The 12,606-nt window shown below is 32.7% G+C and overlaps 1 protein-coding gene across 5 annotated transcripts in view; it reads right to left on the bottom strand.

The window, feature by feature from the left end:
* The window catches only part of LOC141399689 (uncharacterized), a 132,512-nt gene that overhangs the window by 11,021 nt on the left and 108,885 nt on the right, over positions 1-12,606 (bottom strand). For 3 of the 5 annotated variants that reach the window (XM_073978897.1, XM_073978898.1, XM_073978899.1), the window contains 2 exons: positions 10,783-10,965; positions 10,630-10,712 (listed from right to left, as the gene is read on the bottom strand). In XM_073978897.1, coding sequence (XP_073834998.1) covers positions 10,630-10,712; positions 10,783-10,965 — 266 coding nt within the window. Of the gene's footprint in view, positions 1-10,629; positions 10,713-10,782; positions 10,966-11,039; positions 11,160-11,427; positions 11,649-12,606 lie in introns of those variants that run through there. The other 2 variants (XM_073978901.1, XM_073978900.1) reach the window with 2 other exon arrangements.

Here is a 12,606-nt window from a genome sequence, read left to right as displayed (position 1 = left end):
TATATTGACTACACATCCCCAAACCTAACCTAACCTAACCTATAATTGTCATTCTTTATATAATAACATATATAATAATGTGCAACACTGAAAATGCAAAAAACGTATTCTGGGCATTTTCTGGAAGTTCATATCCAGACTACAATAACCCTAGTTGGGTTTCGTGTTGTTAGATCGGGTTTGCGTTTTATAGTCTCATCTAAACCCGGCTAAACGACCTTTTTACCACTGATCGGGACGTTATCTCAGGAACTAAATAGAATTTTTAATTAATTGAATTAATCGAGCTAACAGGACCTAAGGATTTTGCTTCGCGGTCTTCTGAATATTGTATCCCTATAGTAGTAGAACTTAAGTGTCAAACAGAAGAAGTATGTAAAACGGCATTTAGCGCATCAAATTCTAGAAAATATACGAAAGTTTACCTAATTTCTGGAATTATGGTCAGTAGCAGCTAAAATATTGGGAGTCGAACCGAGTAACCTTTCGCAAAAATTTTACAAATAATGTACTCAGTAATTCTTTAGAATATTCTGAAACTCTAAAATACTTATTTCATGTTGTTTAGGTGGTATGTATTTCATCTCATACTTTCTACAAAACATGTTTCAAAAAAAAGTCCACACAGGCTGAAATAAATATTCTCTAAACATATCAAATTTTTAACATCCAGCATTATTTTTGTAAATTTACATCGGTTATGCGAAGAAACTGTGATTTCTATGTGAGGCCTTAAAAACGAAAATTACATCCGCAAAGCATTCGTATTTTCAAAATGAAACTTATAGGTGATGGCATTGACAATGTTTTTATGAAAAAACAAATTCATAATTCGTTTTCTAACTTCATTAAAAATAAATTCTTTATAAATGACTTTTTCTGCTATTTTTAATATAATTACTGTTAATTTATGTTGAGTTTTGCTAATGTTGTGAGTATTTGTGACTTTAGATTTTTTTTAAAAGCAGGGGAAAGTCTCTAGTTTACGATTAAAAAAAAGTCCAGCTGCCCCCATCTGCCACCCGCTAAGTTATTCCTCTTATACCTCACCTGTAAAATCGTCAAAATTCCGAAAATCGGGAAGTACGTATATATGGGAGCTATACACACACTCACTCAGAACTCAAAATGCCAAATTACAGACAAATCAGTTGGAAAATTTCGCTAAAATTGTCAAAATACCGAAAATCTGAGGGTACATTTACATATATGGGGGCTATACCTAAACGTAGACCTATAAAAAATATTCAATATTTTTTGCAAGGAGGTAGTTTATTCACTCAGAACTCAAAATGCTAAATAACATCCAAATCGGTTGGTAAATTTGGGCAAAATCGTCAAAATACCAAAAATCGGGCGTTACCTTTCTATGGGAGCTATAACCAAATATGGACATACATCCACTAAAAATGGTTTTCTATCTTTTTGGCTTGTTATAAACCTACGTTTAAACTTTGGAGGCGGTAGCTCGATTAGAACTATTTTTTGCACTTTTTCCATACAAGTGCGACCACTGTGCATTGTTGATATATTTAACAAATTGTCTTTGAAAAATGTGCCAGAGACAGCGTGATAGAGGCATTTTACAAGAATGGAATGTTCTGAAGAGTTGTGAATCACATCCCAACGGATATTTTTATTTTATTTATTATTCATACATTGTAATGCCAATAAGTCAAATAGACCCTAGGTTGCATCACCATTAATACAATAATGACCAGATAATAATAAAATCATTCACTATTCCGTATAATTCAAATTTTTTCAAAAAACAAAAAAAAAAAAAGAGAAGAAAAAAATGCAACGAAATCTAAAAGTTTTGAAATATACAAAAAATTGAATTTTTACATATATTTTGCATCTGGAGGCAATAAATGCAGTTTTTCGAGTTGATTACTTCAATATTTAACCATAAAATCTAAACCCGATCTAACACCACAAAACCCAAATAGGGTTTTTGTCCGCAGTTGCAGTTTTTTGCACACAAGTGCCTTGAAAATGAATACTACGCTATTTAGAATATTAAAAGTTCGAAATTTTTTCGATACATCCATGTTTTACAAGGAAATGGAAGACTTCGTGAGTTCATTGACGAATCAATAACGATTTTATTAATATAGAAATCCTCCCTGTGAATATATACGTACATTAGGGCTATAACCAAAAAATACCACCACATAGCCGTGTAGAGCATGGAAAAGTATTATGAAATACGGTGTCAATTTTTCTCTATCGCGAAAAATGTTTCCGCACCAAATGCATTGAAGTTCTGTAATGCATTTTTTAATTTTATCTGTCATAACAACATATTTGCTTTTCATTAAAATTTTTATTTTTTTGTAATCTAATTTAAAATCATTATCAAAGCGTTCTGGACCAATTTCTTCTCAAATCGCGCCATTTCGGACCACATTAGGATTTTTTGACACATTTGCAATTTTTGGTTTTTCTTTATAAACTCGTGAATTTTATGTTTATATTTTTTAACCTATCGAACCAGGGAATATTGGGTCATTTGCAACGAATTCGCGAAAGTTACAGGCTGTTTTTGTTGACTTTGCTTGTGAGAATCGTATTTGTTTTCTACAAAAATACAACACCAGTACCATGTGGGAAATTATGTCCTAATAATGAAAACGCGTTTCTAAGATCGATTCGGTGAAAAAAGTCTCCGCACCAACTTTGATTACTAACCGCCTGTTCATGTATGTCGCACGGAAACCTGTACGAAAGGAAAGCAGTCACGCACTTCCGTCTAAAAATGCGTTCATGTATTTCGCAAACTATCGTGCGACTGCTGTTACGTATCCTATGCGAAATACTACTAATTTGAATGTACATTTGTACAACTATGTTCCATAAATGAGAGCCAAATGAGAAATGAAAACAAAATCCACATATACATACAAACATTGGAATATGTGTGAGTTGTTTTGTTTGAAAAATAAAATGTGTCGGTATTTCGAATTATTTTATTTTATTGATTTCTTCAAAATAATGTATGAAACAGCCATTAAAACGTGTCTATAAAATTTTTATTTTGTTTCAAGAATATGTTGCATAAATTTGTTTTAAGATTTTCGGTGTTATTCGCGAGTTTACGTTCTACAAGGCAGCTACAAAGCAAGTGAGTAATTTTGACATTCTCTTTCTATAAGAGACAGCCCTTTCGAAATACATAAACCCAAATTTAATGGAAAAGTGTACGTTTACGTGTTATTTCGTATGGCTTGTCGGTCGCATAGATTTTCGTTTCGAAGGCGTTTACATGAACAGAAAATGATTTTTTTTCCACTTTCGAAGCGCAAAAAACTTTTCGGTCGACATACATGAACAGGCTGTAAAACCCTTTTGATACTTTTTCTACTTACATTTTTAAATTTGCTTTGTTTGAATAAATATTTATAGAAAAAAATACATTTCTCACAGGCAATGTCAACAAAAATAGCCTGTAACTTTCGCGAAATAGTTGCAAATGACTCCATATTCTCTTGTCCGATAGGCTAAAAAAATATAAACATAAAACTCACGAGTTTATAAAGAAAAACCAAAAATTGCAATAGTGCCAAAAAATCCTAATATGGCCCGAAATGGCGCGATTTTAGAACAAATTGGTCCAGAACGCTTTGATAATGATTTTAAATTAGATTACAAAAAAAATTTGAATGAAAAGCAAATATGTTGTTATGACAGATAAAATTAAAAAATGGATTACAGAACTTCAATGCATTTGGTGCGGAAACTTTTTTCGCGGTACAGAAAAATTGTCACCGTATTTCATAATAGTTTTTCATGCTCTACACGGCTATGTGGTGGTATTTTTGATATTTGCAAAAAAGTGCAAAAAGTTATATCCCTAACGTACATATGTAAATAAAAGAGTTGCGTGGCGTGGTTGTATACTCATGTGGTTCTATTCACATGCGAATGAAATGTGATAGAAATCCATTAACATTCAATCACGAAATCAATGTGTGTAGAATAGAATTAATAAATTAATGATGTTCCAAAATGAGCCCGATGAAACCCATTATTTATTATGTTACATCATTAGATGTATAAAATAGATAATAGCTGAGATGTTACCGTTTTTATAAAAACAATCCATAAACAATCAAAAAACGCAAATATATTTTAATGTGCTTATGTATTGGTGATTATAAATTGTAATATCGTCTGATATGTCTGATATTTATGACAAATATGACATCAGCGATTCGAATACCAAGAAAGACGGGAAAGATTTGGGGTAAACATTTTAATTATGGGTTTACCTCGTCACAATAGCACAACACATGACGTGTATTTTCCCATTTAATCAAGTTGAATATTTTATTCGTTCATTCATGAGGACCGATGAATTACTACATTATAGAGAACATTCGTTATAGGAAGACCGGGGAAATGTAGTTTAATTTCACCTACATATGTACATACATGCGTGAAGAACAAACAAACGAGTGTACTCTGGATAAACACAAAATTATTTTTTATTTGGAAGTGTTTTGATTTGTTCACATCTCTTTATGTAAAAAGTCTTCACAATGAGCAGTGGAAGAAAAAATAGGATCAGGGACATTCTTGCGACACTCCGAAAATGTTATCATGATGATGTCTCTAAACCAGGGTTTCGGAGTCGAGGTATTTTTGGCTCGACTCCGACTCCGACTCCAGGCGATTTTTTTCACGACTCCGACTCCGACTCAGACTCCGGGTCGACTCCGAGAGTGAATTCCTCTACCACTAAAAATGAATAAAATGTGCATACATTTTTAACTTTTTCCTATATTTTGGCCTATATTTGCTAATGTGTTAGATTTTCCTTACTTGTTCATTAGAAAAGAAAGGGCATTGGTTCGAATACATTCGAACATATCAATATTGTTTCTGCCGAATCTTACATTGAAAAATAGTTAGAAAGTTTTTGTCGGTTTTCATTTTTTTGCACGAGTATATTCTGGACGGATTTCTTCCGGGTGAGAATATCTTTAAGCCTTCAAAATATTTGAAAATGATAGGGCAATACAAATCGTAAGGACTACATGCAATAAAAACTATAAGCAATTTACGATTAAGTGTGCTTAGCCTTAAAAGGAGACCAGTTCTAAAGCTCAATAAAAGCCATTTTTCATGCTTTTTTTTCCGAGAAAACTACGTAACTTTTTGGCAGATTTTTTTTTTCATCTGAAAGAGAAAAATATTACGAAGGTTTGAGGTCGTCTACGAAAATTTGTTTTCATTAAAGCATTTTGCGGTGCCAACTCTATCTCGGAAACTAATAAACCAATTGTCATATATTTTTGTGGCCGATTTCGAGAAAAACAAGGTTTATATGCTGCATACAAAATAAAATAAATTATTCCCATCCAACGCTCATACTGAGGCAATATTGTTCCGATCGACTTAAAAATTTGACAACATATTCTATGCTATTTATACTTTCTACCTTTTTCTGAAATTTATAAAAAGGGATCACCCCTTAAACTAAAATTCAGCGCTCACATTTTGAACTTTGGTGTGGAGTGGATAATTTTATTGAAATATTTGAGATATATTGTGTACACCACTCAGCACAAAGGCAGATGGATGTTTTCTGGAACTGAAAAATTAGCAAACGATGAGATTTCGTGCATGAAAATATACTACAAATATGTTGCTAGGAAAATGTTATGTAGTGTCGCTTCACTAGGACAAGAAATCGATGTTGTCATGTTTTTATTGTCCTTTATCACTTTTACCCGATCCTTACTTATGAAAACTCTATGATTATGTATTTCATTGAATTTCGAATATGCAATTGAATGTGCAGAAAACTCTGACAGATTCTGTTATTTGAATATCTATGTCTAAAGCCCTCATTGAGTATTTAATGAATCCTAGATGAAAGATTCGCCGTTTGTGAGGTTTCTGTTAACCAACAACGAATTTATGATGCCTAATTCAGAAGCGTAACCATCCGAATTTGATATATAGTTAATAGATTATGCGAAATTTACCGAAATACATAAACATACGTTTTTTTTTTTTAAGAAAGGAACGGGTAAAACTGATAACGGACAATAAAAACGTGACAATATCGATTTCTTGGATATGGGAAACCTACATATAATTTTCGGTGGAACATTTTTGTAGAAAATTTCATTTTGTTTTAGTTTATGAGTTCAAGAACAAAAAGGACATGGAAGAAACTAAGCTAGAAGGACAGCATATTTGACATAAAGGTTCATCATTCCATTTAACTGAAAACATGTAATCTAACAATGAAACAATATCTCCCAACAGAGATATAAAGCTATTTTCTCAATGATTGATGAGGGTCAATCAAAAAAATCATTATGTCATGACTCAGAAATTTCAGCTATGGGATCCTTTGGGGTTCTCAATTGGGGCTTTCATTCCCAAAAGGAATTTTCCTCCCCCAGATCTTAACTTCCGCTTTGTGTCATAGTGTATTCAGTAAGATTTCCCATAGAGACCACAATGTCTTTAATAGAAGACAATGATGACTTCTCTTAAAAAAACAAGATGAGAATACCTATAGACCTTTGTAAGAAGACCAGTAAGACTTCTGACGAAAGAGGTTAAAGGTCATATCTTAATTCGATTGATAGAACTTTACTATTGTTTGCAAAAATGTGAAGAATCAATTGGATCAACAAAATAGGGATGAATAGACTACACTTCAGAGGATAGTAAATATCATAATTTCATCATATCATATCATTTTAAAAAAATGTTCTTGTTCCAAATTTAAGGTTATATATCTATAACGTAGAAAAAAATTTTGCCCGGAGTCGGAGTCGAGTTATTTTTTCCGACTCAGACTCCGACTCCGACTCCAGCAAAATTGCTCGACTCCGACTCGTAGACTCCGACTCCGAAACCCTGCTCTAAACATTGAGAAACATTTCCATCTTCCATCTTCCACTTTTAATATTTGATTTCTGATACTGATTTGACATAATGTCTTTTAGAATGTCTTTATCCATGAAATCAAAACAAAACAAACACAGTCTTCAATCGTAACATCTTCAATATTATTTTGTTGTACTTATTGAGATCATATTTCTGTTGCAGTAATATAATTTTCTTCAATGTTAGCATTTCATATAGTCCAATATACAGTACCGTGCAAAATAATAGTAGAGCGGAACTGCTATACACGAAATTTGCAATAATGCTGCTATAAATCCTTAAAGCAATTTAATTACACTGTACAACAAGATTGAACTTTTTTTAAATTACAAGAAACCCCGCACAGATTATGAAAGAGGACAGCAAAAAAGAAGACACGTGTATCGGCGTTTTGAAAGTTTACGGGAAGTAACCTAAATAGGCGTGGCAAGTTCCGCCCATTTCTACAGGTTTCGAAATATTCAACATTAGAATCCTTTGAATGCTTGCATTTTAGGTATAAAGTGTATTTGGCAATATTACTGACACCAAATGCGGGCTATCTTTTTATGAAAAAATTAACCCTCATGCGAGTCACTAAACGCGTCTTTTTGGTCCCTTTTTCAAAAGCGTTTAAAAATGTGATCGTATCAGTTCAAAATATTCTACAAAATTATTTGCCATAAATACCAAAACTCTAAATCGTACCTAAACGCCAGGATTCTGCCAAAAGTAAAATCATGTTTTAGGTTTAATGTTGTACTTTATCTGAGTTTATTAAGTTTTGTCCCACAAAACTTCATTCTAGATAGAAGACGTCAAAGACAAAAATATTCTCTCATCAGGATAAGTCATAGGTTCCTGATATTGTATGTGAAAATGCGGGGATAGTCTACGCCTATTGTCCAGTGAATATATATCTGACATACGAGTCCTAACATCCATGATTTTGACATGGTCCGAAATACTATAATGATGGCAGCTACCCCTGGGGCTGAATTCTGTTTCTATGAAACTGTGAAATGAAAAATTTTATAAAGGAAATAAATGTCAAATGAAAAAAATTATAAAGAAAATATTTTTCATTTCAAATTTTCATAGAATAAGAATCCAGCCCCTGCTCTGATAAAATTGACTGAATTACCCCTTGAAATCGAAGTAACTAGCCATATCCTAACTAAAGCTGGGTACACATTGTCAGTTTTGAATGACAGCTTTGTTGTTGCTTGCTAGTGTGGCCGTTCATTTTTGTCATTCATCATGCAACCACAAAATATTTCGTGGTTGCTGGACGGTTGGAGAGTTATCGATAATTGCAAAAAATCGTCATTCAAAACTGACAATGTGTATGTATTTGTTATGATCATTCATGATACACACATGTATGCCAGTTTCTAGGGTTAATTCAGTCAATTTTATCAGAGCAGGAGTAGCTGCCATCATTATATTATTTAGGACCATGTCAAAATCATGGATGGTAGGACTCGTATGTCAGATACATATATATTCACTGGACAATAGGCGTAGACTATCCCCGCATTTTCACATACAAAATCAGGAACCTATGACTTATCCTGATGACGTTATTTTAGTTTTTAGCACTAAAATACGTAATTTTACGAAGACCGATCTGGGTTATCACTATTTGCCCTATATATATTCATCATAGATATTCCAAAAACAGTTTGGATCTGGCGCACATAATCTTCTGAAAGAATTTATTATGAAAAACATCAATAAAATATATTTTGTGACCGCAGATAACGAAAATGTGAAAAAAACGGTAGAATATGTACCTAAATCACATATAAAAAGCGAAAGCTTCTGGGGATGTTAAATATTATAGCAACAAATTTCTTTTGTTCAGAGACTCATAATGAAATTTGATTTGGAATATTTCTTCTTTTGACACAATCCCCAAAAAGTGAAGTATTCTATGAGATTTTGACTCAGTATGGAATAAATTTTAATTGAGAGTCTAAAAGTTTAACAAATAATTTCTACCTATAATATCTAGTTTGTTCTGGGACTTACAGTGAAATTTTTGTGTAGAATATTTCTTCCTTTAACACCTTTCGTCTAAAACTAAATTTCATGTTACTTTCATGCATTAACTCGACAAAAGAACAAAACAAATTTATTCAAGAAATACATGGGTGTTTTGTTAGCAAATTTGATGTATATATGTATTTTCTTGATGTATTTATATGTATTTACAATACACATATTTCATTTATTCGTCGACTTGTATTAAAATTTAATGGAGAATATTTTGTCTTTGACGTCTTCTATCTAGAATGAAGTTTTGTGGGACAAAACTTAATAAACTCGGACAAAGTACAACATTAACCCTAAAACGTGATTTTACTTTTGGCAGATCCCTGCGTTTAGGTACGATTTAGAGTTTTGGTATATTCGGGGACTTATAGTAAAATTTATGGCAAATAATTTTGTAGAATATTTTGATCTGATACGATCACATTTTAACGGAGTTTTTAAACGTTTTTGAAAAAAAGGGACCAAAAAGACCCGTTTAGTGACTCGCAAGGATTCCAATGAATCTGATGTCAAATATTTCGGAACCTGTAGAAATGGGCGGAACTTGCCACACCTATTTAGTTACTTCCCGACGTAAACTTTCAAAACGCCGATACAAGTTTCTTCTTTATTTCGGTCCTCTTTCATAATCTGGCCGAATTATCTAGTAATTACTTTTTGTGTTGTACAGTGTTATCTGCATCAGGCGAATGCTTATAAGGTCCCAGACATCAGGGGCTAAAATATTTTACATAAATATGCAATTATTGAGAAACATTAAAGTTTTCGTCTCAGGAAGGGGTATTTTATGTCACCGTTGAAAACAAGTTTAGAACACAGTGTGCAAATTTAGTTCAAAACGTTTGAGATTTATGTAAAGTCCCAATACATATTTGCAATCGCTTTTTGCACGGGAGCCACAGTGGTGCAGTTGCAAGCACGTAAGCATTGCACTCAGAAGGTCTGCAGTTCAATCCCCGACTAGAATATCAACAATAAATAAAAATGTTCAATAAACCTATGTTCGTTTAATGCCCACCTAATTTCGTAATAACCAAAGATGTAATTTGCGAAACTTTTGGCTTTTGATTGCCTTATGGGTTGGTACGAAATATCCTCAAATATCAAATTCTATCAAAATTAAATTATTACGAACAGCTATAAGAAATATAACTTATCGTCAATTTGTTGGTATATCGCTTTAATAATATAGCAAATAAAATTCATTTTGGACTAATAATTACGTTTAAGTTTCCAAAAGATATAAAGTTATGAATTGTCAAAATCGTGTTAAATTTTCTCCCGTTATATGAATGCAGACAATTATTATGTCTTTTAATCCGAAAATCGATTTTGTCAAAATAATTGCCTACGTCTCTGAGCTTTAATAATTAAATTAACAAACTGGCAGATAGAGGAAATCCTAAAGCAGATCCTAAATAACATTCTTATATCCTATCATGATACGAATAATGGTACTGACCGATTGAAAGTATAATACACAATGGATGATACTGTAATTTCAGATTTTCGATTTACCGTGAGTAAAAGTTCTCGACGCCACACCTGATCTGAACCATTTCAATGTCCAGATTGACAGGACTTTTATATGAGGATTAACCCTAAATGTCGACCTATATTCAAAATTATCTTAATGATATTATTCTCTCTTGTTCTCTATATATCCGTTGTACATACCACTAATCATTTTAACAATTTCATCAGCCTCTCGGGATAAGTCGCCACCAGGGCGGAAAGGATTATCCCAGCCGGAATCAGTACTGCGCAAAAGAGAAAACACACATTAAAATTATGTATTTCGAATAAAAAATATTATACTATGGAAATTACCTTTGCTGTCTGTCATAACCAGGTATTGGCGATGCTGACGTCATTATGTCGTCTAAATTACAATTATAATTACTTAAAGAATTATCTAAATTATCTTCAAATTTCGAAAAATAATCGGGAGGGCAAATTTGTTGTGGTTTACTACTTTGATAGATTGATACTCGCACGATAGAACGTTCCGACCTGAAATAGATGAGAAAAAAATATATATTATTATTGGTACACAATTTTAAAATCAATACTTAAAAATAGCTCACTTTGTAGAAAAGGATTTTTATAAATCGACGCCTGAAGATCGGCTTAACCACCCGTGAAACGTAGCGTAATGGTTGAATGCGTGGGACTTCGGTAGACTACTAATTTTTCAATGTATATAATAGGTCTAATAAGCTCAACTCGAAAGAGAATTAATTAAAAATCACTATAAATGACCTTCGCCTTAATAAGGCAAAAATAAAAAATAATTTCAGCATGAGCCAGGCTGGGATTCGAACCTTGGTCTCCGACAACTGAGTGTCAAGGTTGCTGGCGTCTTAGCGTTCTGAGCCACCATCAATTTGTCAAAACTTTAGTAGACAATAATTGATGATCAAAAATCTTCTGATATAGGAGAGCAATTACTAATGACGTAGGAATAAAACTTACCATAGTACATATTTGTGAACATTGAAAAATGGGATTACCAAGCAGGACTATAGGAAAAGTTTGGAGTTTCAATTAACTGACATAATTTCGCATATGCATTTATCTAATGAAGTGCGATATATATACTTGTTCCCAAGCTTTGCCTTCGTCTGCCACAAAAACAACATTCAATACGACTGAAGATCGGCTTAACCACCCGTGAAATGCGTGGGACTTCGGTAGACTCCTAATTTGTCAATGTATATAATAGATCTAATAAGCTCAACTCGAAAGAGAATTAAATAAAAATCACTATAAATGACCTTCGCCTTAATAAGGCAAAAATAAAAAATAATTTCAGCACGAGCCAGGCTGGGATTCGAACCTGGGTCTCCGACAACTGAGTGTCAAGGTTGCCGGCGTCTTAGCGTTCTGAGCCACCATCAACTTGTCACAACTTTAGTAGACAATAATTGATGATCAAAAATCTTCTGATATAGGAGAGCAATTACTAATGACGTAGGAATAATAGATCTAATAAGCTCAACTCGAAAAAGAATTAATTAGTAATTGAATATGGTTGGGATTTAATTAAAAGAAACTGCTTATTTTTAGCTGAGGGTTGGTTACTATCGAACGAACATACAATCCATACGTGTGTACATATAATCAAATTTATCGATAATGTAACTGTTGCGGAACGAAAAATTACTACTTTGCAGAGAATATTCGTTATACAGAACATTGTAAAATATAGTAAAAGGGAGGGAACTTTGCCTAGTATATGGATACATACAGTATATGGATACATTATTATATTATAATTATAAACCACACAATTCAATAATAATAACCAAAACTAATAATTTACATGTAATGCAAGTTGTCAAATAAATGTTTTCAAAATGTAATGAAGGTTAAAAAAAGCATGTTTTCGGTAAATATTTAAAAATGATCACATTTTATGAACTTTATTCTTAATAAGGATTAACTACTAACAAGTATCAAAATTATTAGGTATAAGATGGACTTTCACAAATTACAATAAATATGACCTACAGCAGAACTTAATCAGGAGGAGGGCCAGATCGACCAAAACAAGTTCCAGGCCATATTAGGAAGTGTTTTTCCATGAACAACTTTCGTTGCATTTGTATGGTTCTATAAGACCTACACGGTCTATTGCTGTTTTGTTTCGAG

The sequence above is a fragment of the Musca autumnalis genome, unplaced genomic scaffold (genome assembly GCF_047663935.1).
Source record: "Musca autumnalis isolate F117 unplaced genomic scaffold, ASM4766393v1 scaffold_3, whole genome shotgun sequence".
Classification (NCBI taxonomy): Eukaryota; Metazoa; Arthropoda; class Insecta; order Diptera; family Muscidae; genus Musca; species Musca autumnalis.
This window is presented reverse-complemented; position numbering and strand designations above follow the sequence as displayed.